Source organism: Diadema antillarum, unplaced genomic scaffold (genome assembly GCF_040938485.1).
Source record: "Diadema antillarum isolate AM-2024a unplaced genomic scaffold, OU_Dant_1.0 scf00000140, whole genome shotgun sequence".
Lineage (NCBI taxonomy): Eukaryota > Metazoa > Echinodermata > Echinoidea > Diadematoida > Diadematidae > Diadema > Diadema antillarum.
Window position 1 is genome coordinate 1,338,153 of NW_027271029.1, and position 13,520 is coordinate 1,351,672.

General features: G+C 39.9%; 1 protein-coding gene across 1 annotated transcript in view; it reads left to right on the forward strand.

The window, feature by feature from the left end:
• LOC139721212 (laminin subunit alpha-1-like) overlaps positions 1 to 11,772 on the forward strand; it is a 48,275-nt gene extending 36,503 nt beyond the window's left edge. Inside the window, exons 37-49 of the mRNA XM_071632538.1 lie at positions 266 to 444; positions 1,346 to 1,490; positions 2,502 to 2,645; positions 3,079 to 3,227; positions 3,724 to 3,912; positions 4,468 to 4,734; positions 6,101 to 6,299; positions 7,033 to 7,210; positions 7,833 to 7,905; positions 8,471 to 8,565; positions 9,257 to 9,387; positions 10,384 to 10,612; positions 11,407 to 11,772. Coding sequence (XP_071488639.1) covers positions 266 to 444; positions 1,346 to 1,490; positions 2,502 to 2,645; positions 3,079 to 3,227; positions 3,724 to 3,912; positions 4,468 to 4,734; positions 6,101 to 6,299; positions 7,033 to 7,210; positions 7,833 to 7,905; positions 8,471 to 8,565; positions 9,257 to 9,387; positions 10,384 to 10,612; positions 11,407 to 11,558 — 2,130 coding nt within the window. The 3' untranslated portion in view covers positions 11,559 to 11,772. The remainder of the gene's footprint in view (positions 1 to 265; positions 445 to 1,345; positions 1,491 to 2,501; positions 2,646 to 3,078; positions 3,228 to 3,723; positions 3,913 to 4,467; positions 4,735 to 6,100; positions 6,300 to 7,032; positions 7,211 to 7,832; positions 7,906 to 8,470; positions 8,566 to 9,256; positions 9,388 to 10,383; positions 10,613 to 11,406) is intronic.
• Positions 11,773 to 13,520: the final 1,748 nt, after the last annotated feature.

Here is a 13,520-nt window from a genome sequence, read left to right on the forward strand (position 1 = left end):
AAATGTGGATACAATTGAGAATTAAAAAGCAGCAGTTGACTATTGACGGCAAGATACAACGTCATTTTTGTTACCACCCACAATGAATACATCACACACTCTTTGTAGATATCATTGAAAAGAAACTGTCTTGGATGGGATCTTGAACAATCTTCAAAACAAAATCCTAAGATGTACAGAAACTTTACATTAGTTTATTCATTCTTGTATGCACAATGTTGTGATCAAACGTATCTTTTCTGCCCACCTTCCGCAACGTTTGTAGGTGACTGCCAGCTTCAACGGAACCCACTACAGTCTGGAGACACGCTTTGCCAACGACTCCAGCGACGTCCTGGAATCCTCCACAAGGAGAACCTTAGCCCCAGTCGTCTTCTTCAATTTGCAGTTCTCCCCCAAGCTTCTCCTCGGGGGAGCCGACCCCAGCATATCCAGAACTGTGGTGTGAGTAAACCTGAGTATTTCATCCATAGCTGCCCAGATGTTCTGCTCAGTCCATACCATTTTTCAGTTCAGTGTGCTTCAGTTGAATAAATTTGGTGTGATTAGTTCCATTCAATTCAGTTTTAGTCTTTTTTATACAAGTCATTTCAGTTCATTTCATATCGACTTCAATTACATTCTACTTATGTACAAATGCCGAGATGTTTATTTAAAAAGAATATGAGATACTTCAACAACAAGGCATTACATATGTGTCTGTATGGTTAGCATCTTCCATGTATTTTAAATAAAATGGAGTAATGTGAATTTCTTGTAGGAATATTCATCCTATCAATGAATGAACATTGTGATATGTTCATTTAAAAAAGTCTTACAGTGCCAGTCACTGAATTCATATTTTGACCAATGACATAAAGTTCTTTGTCAGTTTTGCTATTACGTGTTATAATATAAGATACATAACAGTAGAATTACTGAATGGCACAGTACGTGTATATGTCTACACCTTTTAAAAGCCCTAGATGTTAAAACACTGAATGCATGGATGCCACATGGCACCTGGAGAAGATGTACTGTAGCTGGATGCGAATGACCGGCATGGCATTCTTTAAATCTGGTGATATATTCTCCTGCATTCCTTTTATCAGCTTCAAGTCACTCTTGTCATATGAAGCTGCAGAGATAAAACACTGTGCACTGAGTCTTGCAGCATTTTGTGTAGCACTTAAGCGAGTCACAGTTCATTTCTGTCAGAAAATGACAGGAAATCCATCAGGTATTCGACTGTGTGTTTGCTTTCATGTTTGTTTATTTGTTTGTATGTTTGTTTGTTTGTTTTTGTTTTTTTGCCGTTTCATCATCGGAGACATTGGGGCATTTTATGTTTACTGTGTGATTTCAGGCGTGGCCCGACCAACCTCGGCTTTGCAGGCAGCATAAGAAACTTGGCCCTCTCAAACGACTCTTTGGACCTCACCCCAAGAGAGATCACCAACACATCCAGTCTCCCGTATGAGGGTGTGTCCTTCTCACCCATCCTGGAAGAGGTAAACATTTCAGCAATCTTCTCCTTCTGTTAAACCTTTGGCAGGTACTACTAATTGCTCTCATCATTCCGCGGGGAATTTGTATCAGCTACTGTAAAAATGAATATTTTTGCGTGAGTAATTTTTCACGCTCGGCTGGGTAAGATGAGTTTCACTTGTTTTTAATTCTGCAGAATCAAGACATCGACCACAGAAACTTATGGCATGCAAAAATATTTGTGTGCTTTTATTTTCGGGTTAGCTTCTGGTTGTGCGAAATGCGCAAAAATTTCAACACTGTGAAAATTTCCACTTTTACAATATCCATTGCAGAGGCTGCTTTTTAAAATGTTTTGCTCCCTCATTTTGCTTTTATTCTCTTCATTAGAAGCTTAGAGAAATTTTGAAACACATCAATGAGCTTTTGTTCTTCAGCACATGGGGCTCTTAGAGTCGTATCTAACGAACAAGAGTAACTTGATTTTTTTTGTTTGTATTTTTTAATGAGAGAGGCATGCTCTTCATTCAGTATGTGACGTTGATAAGGCATTGCTGCGATTTGAACTGAGGATTGTCAGTGCTTACAGTAGATGTGCAACTGCACTCAATCTCATTTGAAAGATGTGACTGCATCCGAGACAAGATCAGAGACAGTCGAAAAATAGGGGTCACTATAAGATTTTCAGGAAGTGATGGGTACAAAGAGTTCAACATCTTGGCAAACATTTGATTGTGCATTTCTCCATGACTTGCGTTCGCTTTGTATTTTCTTGATCTGCATAGTCGAATGGACTCAATGTGTCAGGTATATGATTGTCTTAAATAGTAACTTCCTTTTTCACATGGAAGTTTGAAGTCAGTCATAACTCAGTAGTAAAATATACATACATGTGTTCACCTGTGTCTTGTTGCTGCGTAGTGAAAGGAAGAATTGGATCTGCTCCATGATAATCATTCAAGTTCCCCAAGTCTATGCAGTATCTTTTTACTTGGGCCACTATGGAAAGCTATGTTTGTTCTTCCATTTGGCAGGTCGTTTCAGGCATCGGCTTCTCTGGCGAATTTGCGTACGCATCGCTCAACATCGGTGACGACGCCATCGAGACGGTGGATTTCCGCTTCAAGACCACAGAACCCCATGGAATCCTGGTCTACAGCTACGACACCACAACATTTGTAAGTGGCCACCACAATTGCCGTTTTGGCACAGCCCATGATGCAATCAGTACCACCTAAAAAAAGATAAAAGAAAAGGGATGATGTTCAAAGAGCAAAGAGAATATTTGAGCCGCAGTTATTCAGGCTGATGACAATAAATATTTTTATGTTGTTGATTTAATCGAATGTGACGTCCCTTGGAGATTGTGAAACAGCGTCACTGCTATTTCTGCTGTGATGGACTTAAAATCTTGTACGTATGTACAAAATCACATCTGTGAAAGTACTGCAGTATCTTGCAATTGTCTGAAATCGCCATGCGACAGGGACAAGGTGGATTCTTGCAGAATTCTACTCAGACACAAATAATTAAGTCAGTGCATCAGGAAACAAATTTCCATATTTATTGAATTAATGTCCACCTTCTACTGGTCCTGTCTCATTCTCCCAGAACAAGCTGCTGTATGTGACCCTGTACCACGGCAACATCTTCGTCCAGTACAACCTCGGGGACGGTCTCTCCGACCCGCTTCAGACCAGAGGGCTGAAACTCAATACCGGCCAGTGGCAGTCGGTCAGGCTCGCCTTCAATGGACTCACGTAGGTCAAATTCTTTCAAAGCTACGGCTGTCCCCACGTCACCTGGAATCAGTTCTTAAAGCCATGGCCCCCTCAACGTGCAGTAGATCTTATCTTTAATGTCTCATTTGTATTCATATTTATTCATGGTCTCATTTGCATCTCATTTTGCATCACATATTCATCCTTATTCATTTTACTCCTTCAAATTTCATACAATCACGTACTTCTAATAATGCAGTTGCTTTCTGAATATGAGGTGTACATCGATATAGTTCTTTGGCATATACGAAGAAAAATAATATAACTAGACTGGTGTTTGTTCCCTGTTATTACACCTGTACAGCAGTAAAAATTGTGTGTTATTCAAGCCATTTTCTTTCTAATCTCTGCGTTCATAATCGTAACAATGGCATCTTCTTTTCAACATGTGTAGTTTAAGTGTAAAAATCTGTGATAGTTGATATTTTGGTGGTGAAGTAAAACTGATACAAAAACTTTTTGTGATCCCTAACAGGGCCTCCCTGCAGGTGAACAGTGAATCCACGATCTATGGTGCATCCCAGCTGAGCTCCACGGGCATCGCCATCCAGGGGGCACTCTTCCTAGGCGGGGTGCAGTCGACCATACCGGTCCTCATCGGAGGCGACTACCCCATCCGACAGTCTCTAGAGGGCGATGTTGCCGACTTTGCTGTAAACCAGATGTAAGTCGTTTCTCCTGTTTGTAAAATCAGACAGCGTTACGTACAATGATTATGTGTACTTTTGATAATTATTTGCATTTTCCAGTCTTAGCTTATAAAAACTTGACAGTAACACTTTTATTAACTTGTTTTTTTTTTCTTTGTACATTTTGTGTGTTTTATGTAAATTTATGAAGTGATGAAATTCCACCACCTCCCATAAATGCCTTATTAGACATATACCAGTGTTCAAAATGGTGCATTCTTTGTAATGCTGATTTGTTATTAGTACTCTGCTTGAATATCAAGTGATGCTCACATATATCTCCTGTGCTAGTTTTGCACCTCTAACCTGTTGACTTCTGGAATATAATTTTGCTGAAGATTTTTATCATTATATTCTCATCAAATTGGCAATTCTGAACTGTTATTGTTTAATTGTTTTACATGCCCTATAATGCTTTGTGACATTGCAGGTGAGGTTTATGAGTTGTTGAAAGGCATCTAGTGATGTTTTTGAATTCCTAATGTTCAACATTTTAAGTTAAATTTTCCTCTGATTTTTCTGTCATGCAGATCACCCAAGCTGAATGACCCCAACACTGCTGTTGGAACACAGGGAGTCGATTTAACCGGGGTGCCACCGGCGGTCACTTCCCTTCCTCCCCTTCCCTTTGTCACCCCTCCCCCTCCCACCGGTTCCGGCATCCCAGAGTCCTGCGCGGCTCCTGTCCAGGTATTCCCGTACCCAGCTGACCAGGGGGTGGTCAGGTTTGGCCTGACTCGGGACAGCTACCTGGCCGTCGGTCTCAACAGCCAGGAGAAGAAATACTTTTCGACCACGTGAGTCTTGGTCCAGCGGACACAATGTGGTTGTAGTGTTCACCTGTTGTGTTGCTGGCATACTTGGCCTAAGCTTACTGAGCTATTTCATAAACATTTAGTTAAATCCAAAATGTTGAAACTTAATGTATTAAGAAATGGAATCTCTCATGGATGAGAAATGTGACAGACCAATGAAAAGACTGGTGCGATTAAAATATGAGATGAGAAGAATCAAGTAATCCCCCATCCTCAATAGTTCAGAAAATCTGCCCCCCTGATTGCCGAAATTCAGACAAATGGGGTGAAGAAGAGATATGAATGGTAGAGGAAGCAGAAGCATGGAAAGGCACATTGAGTCTGAGTATGATTTTGGGTTCAGATTTATTTTGTATGGCTACAATGGAAGCGCTGGAACACTTCCAGGTTTAGTCCCTTCTGAAGGACTAAGTGATGAAAACAGAAGTGCCTTGTCTGTTGTTGGCACCATCACCAGAGGACTCCACTCAAGGTCTGTGGTCCACAACAGTCCTCCAGATTGAAAGACTAAATTGGCATGACATAAATGATCTCAAATGCAGAGGCAAATCAGTAAAAAGAAATGACAAAAACATCAAAAGCAACGAAAAGAACAAATATATTTATAGCAATTGATTGACAAATTGCCCTGCATCGACGTAAATAAGCACTGAATTGATCAGTGTTTTAGTAGTAGCCATGATAAAAAATCATGGGCGTACATACTCGAGCGGGATTCGAACCCATGACCTCCTGATCACTGGACAGGCGTCATCTCCACTAGACCACCGAGCTTTCGCCCGACAGCAAGTGTTGGTTCTAATCCTTATAGCATGCAGCGGGTACTGTGTAATTATTTAAATTCATGAAATTCTTCCGTCGAGATGCGTTCATTGCAATTGATTGACAAATTGTCCTGCATCGATGATGCAGGGCAATTTGTCAATCAATTGCAATGAACGCATCTCGACGGAAGAATTTCATGAATTTAAATAATATATTTATATTTAGATAAAAACAAAATACCACTACAGCATGCTGCAAAACAAGAAATGTTTGTGTGCATTTTAATTTCGCAAATTTCGCAAGAGCCAAGAATCGCGAAATTGAAATGCACATGAAAGTTCTTGTCTACACTATACGCATTGAATGTAAGAGGCAACTCGCGAAAATTTCATGCCGCTAAAAAGGCCGTCGGCTCCAATTCATGAAAATTTCACGGGTGAAAATATTGTGTTTTAGAGTGTAGTGGTTGCATACCATACTGCTCATGGAGCTACAAATACTATCTCATATCGCCGAGTCTTATTTTAGACTGGATTAATTGAATACCATTTTCTTTTTGTCCACTTTCTAATCTCTCTCTCAGCTTTGTTCTCTCTTTTGAGTTCCGTGCACTCTCGCCCGACGGCATCATGCTGTACCTAGCCAACGGCTACGAGAGTCCGACGCAGTTCATGTCCCTCATCATGGAGGGGGGCTTTCTCAACCTCTTCATACTGGACGGGTCAAGGCAGCTGACCATGGCCAGGACGGCCTTCAAGTACAACGACGCTCAGTGGAGAACGGTGAGTGTCCATCATCATTACACAGCAGCATCCCCAAAATACATTTACAAATGGTGTCTATGGCCACGTTTGAATGCTCAGACGTGAACCAAAGCAAACCAATCGAATACATACTGTACCATACCATGCCAGGATTGGAGTGTTTGAGTGCTCAGTGGAGAAAGCATACCTCATAAATTATTTTTAGAGGGGGGTCACACATTTTTGTAGCAACAGGGTCATTCACCTGGCACGCTTAGTACTTACAAATGTTCCGAACAAGGAGAATTGACTCTTTACATTATGATGTATGTGCGTATTACATGCATTCTATGCCAACCACTGGTATGGTTATGGTATGCTTTTGGAACATATCGGGAAGTGGTGTACTTTTGGCGTAGTATAGTTACCGTACGGTACACTTGAGCGTTCAAGCGCTTCTCTGGCATCGATATGGTACAGTACGGTATGTTGTAGTAGAGTGCTCAGCGTGCTGTATGAAATGAAGTGAAGTACTGTGATAGCGAAGTAAAATTGGTGCCAGGTAGATGTTTTCCTGCAGTGCTCTACTTGTGCCCAGATATTCTGACGTTCCTTTCACGCTTCAATAGCTTCTGTCATTCTACGCTAGCAATCATGCTGCTGGCGTTGAGCAAATTTTTGGACAGAGGATAGGTTTCCCCAGCTTGCAGAATGCATGGTTACAGCTAGTTCTTGCACTGTTTTTGAGTATCCAAATATTCCCACCCCACAGTTGACCATTCTGAAGATCAACGGCTTCGTCGTTCTCCTGGTGTCGGAGACCAAGGACTACGTGCGGGAGAACAGCGACATGATCGGGGATGCGTCTGCCTTCCTCGAGGTGGACACTGACCTCTACGTGGGAGGTCTGGGACCCCGGGTCTTGGCTGGACAGGTCATCGTCAATGTGAGTCAGTCAATGACCATAGTGGCGCGGACTTTTACACCAGTGTTTTTCTTTTTTTTTAAAAAGAGATGGTTAGATTACAATTCAGAACAATGTCATTCCTGTGATTGCTGCAGCAATGCATTTTTTATGTCTATACATAATTCTTATTGTCAAGCAATGCTTTGAAAGCAACTATTGCTATTGATGTGGGAAGGACTTCACCTTTAAAATCAGGCAGTTTGATTTTTTGATGCATAATTTTTGTATCTGTATGTGTGTGCATGTTATGTCAGATACTAGTGGCTTCATTGTCAAACAATGTGCTTGGAATTGTGAGTAAAATGTTGAGAGCTTGTTACCTTGATAGTTAAAGATCTAAAGATGTGTTAGGTATTTTAGATCTTGTCTGGGCCAACCGGTCTGAAGTGTGTGCAAAACTTCTTTGGCGTCATCAAACTTAAATCAGCACTCAGAGCTCTGAGCTGGGAGAAAATAGAAACCCAGTCCATTGGGGGCTTGTCTCACAAATCAGCTATGGGTTGTATCCGACTGGAATTAGGTGCATCACTAGGTGCCATTCCTTTCAAATGTTGATGACCAATTAACCGTTGCCTTGTGCTATTCAAATCCCTCACAGAGCCGAGATACTTTCAACGGCTGCATCAGGAGCATGACGATAAGCACGGAGACGGAGACCAACATTCCCATTTCGCTAGAGTAAGTGGCAGAACCCTTGCAAGGAGAATTTTGCCCCCATGGAGAAAATGATTGCGAGCAAAGTCAGTGAAGTAAATGTGATCGATGGGCAAAAGGTTGAGCAAAGTTGGACAACGATCTGGGAAGTTTTGACTGTAAGAATACCATAATTTTATAAGCTGTGGTACACTGTATTGTTTTTGAAACCAACTGTGATGGCTGGGTTGCAGATTGAAATTTAACGAGTGGATCCTTGTGTTTTTTTTCTTCAAGACAAGATAAATTCAAGCCTTGCGAGTAACTCTCTGTGAGACTACTTTAAATTGTGATCTGATCTGGATAAATCATTCTCTCAATCTGTATTGCTTGAAATTATACAGTGACACATTTTTTTTTTCTTCCCCAAGCCTCAATTTCTTTTTTGCTTGCAAAGATAAATTCATAGTGTAAACAGCACTCGAAACACAAAGTCAGCAAACTAATATTTGCCACAAAATCAGGATACATTGCTTCACCCAAAGACACAGCATCATTTATTAGAAATAAAAGTTTTCTTTTTCTTATTTCTATTTGTCTCAAACTCTAGTCCAGCAAATGAGGACTCCAAGAACATCACAACATGTCGGCAGAACCCAGTCAGCCTTGGCGGCCATTTTGACGGCAGTGGCTGGCTCTTACTAGGTAAGGACTTGGGATTTTTTTTTTTTTTTTTTTTTTTTTATAGCGGGAAGCTACTCCCAAAGTTACACAATTATAATATGAAGTACAGAAGTTAAGAAATAAACAAGATGGTCGTTATATTAGCACTGGTCTTAGTTTCATTCATGGATTACTTCTTATATACAAATCAATTTGTTAAGAGTGTGTAACTTTGATATCAAGATGCCACTTTTATTGCTGTGTGGTGGAAAACGACAAACAACCAAACTAAATGTGTGTTCAGCTGTTTGTACACGTAAATCTTGCCTAAAGGTGAATTTTACTCCAGTGATTAAAAACTCAGGTTAAAAACTCATCTTTTTGACAATGCTACCTAGGTTTGAATTATGCATGTCATGGCTATTATTCTGTTGTGTGCAGTAGAGTATATTATCATAGTACCTTTGCAATATTAATATCCTTCATTATTATTATTATCAAATGATGGAGAACTTGTTTTTGCCTCACCCATATACACGGTACTCGGATATGAGTGTCAACATCACCTGTATTGTAATAGATTTTGGTTCTGAAGGGGTATGTCTACCTCATGGCACACATAAAGGTACGTCTTCCACAGGTGTGACACATTACTGACTGAAATTGTGTCGTAGTGATAATAAATCTATGCTTTCTGTATTGATTGTTTAATCCTCTATCTCTCAATTTGCAGAGTCCCAGTACTCTGTGTCCAGCCAGTGGTCATTGTCGATGACCATCAGTACCACGGATCGAGAGGCTCTGCTGCTGGTCATCCCAGAGGACACCCAGAATTTCGTCACACTCGAAATCGCAGATGGCACGGTGAGAAAAAAAAACAAAAACCCACATACACACAACTTTACATGCTCCTTTTGTTACTTAAGTTGTATGCTCTGAGATGACCTGCCCATACACATTCTGAGAAAAGCTTCGATGTTTCTATGCTGTGCTTTTAAAAAGAATTCGAACTTAAAAAAAAAAACTGAGTAGAGTGAAGTAAATAACATCACAGAAGAGTTCCAGTCCATTGTTTAAAATGTTTCAAAATATCAGTCTATATCAACTGAAAGGATTATAGGAAAAGATATGAGGAGACCGTACTAAACTGTCAAAGATCAACATACTGAAATCAGACATTTCTTCTCTGTAAGTTGTCCAGAAAGCAAAGTCATACCAAATTTCAAGAGTCACTAAATAAACACTCTGGTGCAAATGTTTGTAACATTTAATCAGCACCCTCTATCATGAAGGAGAAATCTCAGAGAAAGGGAGAGATGAGAGAGAGAGAGAGAGCGAGAGAGCAAGCTTGAAAAGTTAACTTCGACCCTCAGGCTTTGATCAGTGTAGTATTTATGGATGGATGGGATTTCTCTTCGCTGCTTTGGCAACTGTGATTATTGGATCGTACAATCATGCCACATGATCCATTTCTGGACACTTTTCTTCTTTTCTGTTAGTTCAAGTTAACGTCGTTATGACTGCAGTCTACATTGAACCAAAGAGAATGGAAAAGTGCTATAACAGACAATTAGTTTTGCCTCCAGAAACTATGGGGAGGGGGAGGTATATATTTCAATGTATATGATAATGATGATAATGATGTTACCAATAAAGACATACATAATGATGGTGTTGATAATCATGATCATGAAGATGACAATGACATCATAGTGATTTAATATTTTTACAGAAATTCTGACTTTTGAATTAATACGTCGAGCTAATGGCTTGTCAGTGCATTGAAGGGAAATAAGAATATCCTGAGACGGTGGTTGCGTAAGTTAATGCACACTATTATTTGGTCCTCTCTGTTCCCAGGTCAGAACGGTGGTCGGTGTGGGCTCCCCGACATCCCTCATCCTGCGGTCAAGCCAGATGGACTCTGGCTACGACCTCTGCGATGGTCAGCCCCACACCATACTCCTGTCCATCCAACCGGGCCTGATTGAATTGACCGTCGACGACACCGGCACTGAATCGCTGCAGATCAGTGGCCAGTCATCCGTGTCTATCTCTAACAGCCCACTCTACATCGGAGGTGTTCCAAGTAAGTCTGACTGTGTGATGATTATGATTGATAGCAAAGATGATGGCAATATTGTTGACGGTGATAAGAACATATATGTAGCACTCATTCTATCACATCTCATGCTCTTAGGACTTTATATATTATATCATTAAACAATCTACATTTGTCCATGCGGTTATCTCCGACAAAGCTTACGTGAAAGATTAGCAATGTTGGAACGATCAGAGCAACTTAAAGACCAGTACTCTTCCAAAGACAGTTTAGTTGAATATACCATTGAAATTTGTCACAGAAAAGTGGGGACATAATATTCCTATTTCATAAACTTTTTTCTTTTCTTTTCTTTTCTTGCACTGGTGAAGGTTGAGGCAGTGTAAATTACAATATAAATGTTTCAGGATTGTGATGGGCACATTATAATCAGCGATAGTATCATCTGGACGAAGTCAAGTGCAAGAAAGGAGATACATTGACCCAAAACTTCTAATCCGTAATGAAGAGATGGATCAGAAGAGTGGTATAAAGATGTTGAGTTGTTGTACCACAATACCTGCCACTCCCACTGAAATAATAATGATAAATAATAATAATAATAATTGCATTTATATGGCGCTTCATACTGACGTTTCTAAGCGTACTCAGAAATGCTGATAAGTGAATTGGGACATGTGTGACTGTGCATAGCTGCCAATACTGCAGGAAATGAATAAATTCCTTGCATTGAGATATGAATATTCATCAGAATCTCAACACTCTGACAATGTCTGTGTCAACTAGTATTTCTCTCTTTCTGCTCCCTCCACCACATCCAGGTGATGCCAACGTTCCCTTGGTAACGGGAATCATCACCACGCCCTTCTTTGGCTGCATGGAGTCGCTGACCATCGGGGACACCAGCTATGACCTCTACGACGCAGAGGCCAGCAGTGGCTTCATACTGGGATGTCCAAGGCCCATACCTTAAAAGAGAGGGGAGACATCTCCCTCATCATCCTCTGGCTCATCATCACCTTGATCATCCTCCTCTTTGTCAGTTCTTTGTTCTACTTTTACATTATGTACTTTCAGTCACAAGGGAGCAAAAGTGATACAGCGTCACATCCACCTCTGACTTAGTGAATTAATTCCAGATTGGACTTGGCTTGTTCCACTTTGATGCCAAGTTTGATCAAAAACACCTGTCCCACTAAAGAGAGGTCTTAGTTTAGTTCGACCTGTCATGATGTTGCTCTGATGCCACTCAGAATAAGTAGGAAATGCACACTTTTGCCATATCCCTGAATGGTCCATTTCGTCCTTGGTAGTAGTAACCATAACTTTCCATCTCTAGTAAACATCAAGTTGATTATTCACTCTGCTAAACTCAAGAATGGTATGTTGCCACTTTGAGGATTGCAACATGCATGAACCAGACAGATAGCCCACATATTTTGGTCCATAACATGTCTGCAATGCATTTGTGCATTTGGCATTTGATGCTGTGAGCTTACTAATATGACATTATTATTGTATTTTACCTCATTCACTCTGCCATGTATTCCTGAATGTCACTATCTTTGCTTGCTGATCAAATCTGGCTGAAATGGATTTTGAAAGGCTGAATTTCTCTGTTTGGGCTTTTGACTTGCTACAAACATCTGTCAGAATTTTGCACAGGACTTCATTATAAGCCCTTGTACCTGTTTGATACTACATATCGTGTGAGATGCGGGCAAAATGCACATATACACATGTCATGTAGCCTCAAGAAACCTGTGACATTTCTCTTAAGTGTCATTGAAATATAGAGTATGTTGTTCACATGTCTTTCACAATTCTTTCTAAATATGACCAGTGAGATTAAATACCAGAAAAAAAAATGTCTTTAAAAATATAGTAGGTTACTAGATTACCTGCTCTCTTTTTATTGCTAGACTGCAAAGATAAATATGAATGACTATATGCTAAGTCTTTGTCAGAAAATACCATTACATTATATTTATGGCTCTGTATCAATATGTCTAGTTGATCTATCTATCAACGAGTAGTCTGTCAGAGAGAAATAAAATGACTGATTGCTTTTATGGCTGAAAATCTAAAGCAAGTTGTTTCCTCAATCATCCTACAGAATCATACAAAGTATGTCATTAATGCCCTCTCTTTTTGCCTTTTATTGTCATTCAATAATGGACAAGTAAGCCTGTGAAATTGTTATCATATTTTTTTTTTAATGACTACCATGGTATTTTGTTTCAATACCTGCATACATGCCCATCACATTTAGTAATTTAAGGCAGGTTGTTTCCTCAAAACCATCCTACAGAATCATACAAAGTGATGTGATTAATGTTCTTTCTTTCTTGCCTTGTTAAATGTGTTGTCATTGAGTATTCGACCTATGAACTTCTGAAATCATTATTTTTTATGTCTTTATTTTGTTTCCAGACCTGCATACATGGCAGTCATGTTAGTACTTTAAAGCAGGTCATTTCTTCAAACATCCTACAGAATCATGCAAAGTGATGTGATTAGTGTACTCTTTACCTCATTTGGATGAATTCATTTGGGAGTGAACAAGTGAACTTCTGAAATAATAATTGTTTTTTGATATGGCTATTTTGACCTAGAGACCTAAATACATGCCATGTGTAGTGCTTTCAAACAGATCGTTTCTTCAAAGGTCGCTTTGTCAAAGATCCTACAGAATCATGCAAAGTGGTGGGATTAATGCACTTTCTTTTCGCCTTGTTAAAGGTGTATTCATTGAGAGTTCAACAAGTGCATTGCTATTATTTTGGATAGGATTACTTTGTGTCAAGACCTGAATACAAGCAAATCATGTTTAGAAATTTAGTCTCATTGTAATGGTGTGTTAAGGTATCAGCAAAGATGTCACATTTTTCATATCAATTAACATAGTGACTGTTACCTTTGGATGAAATCCACA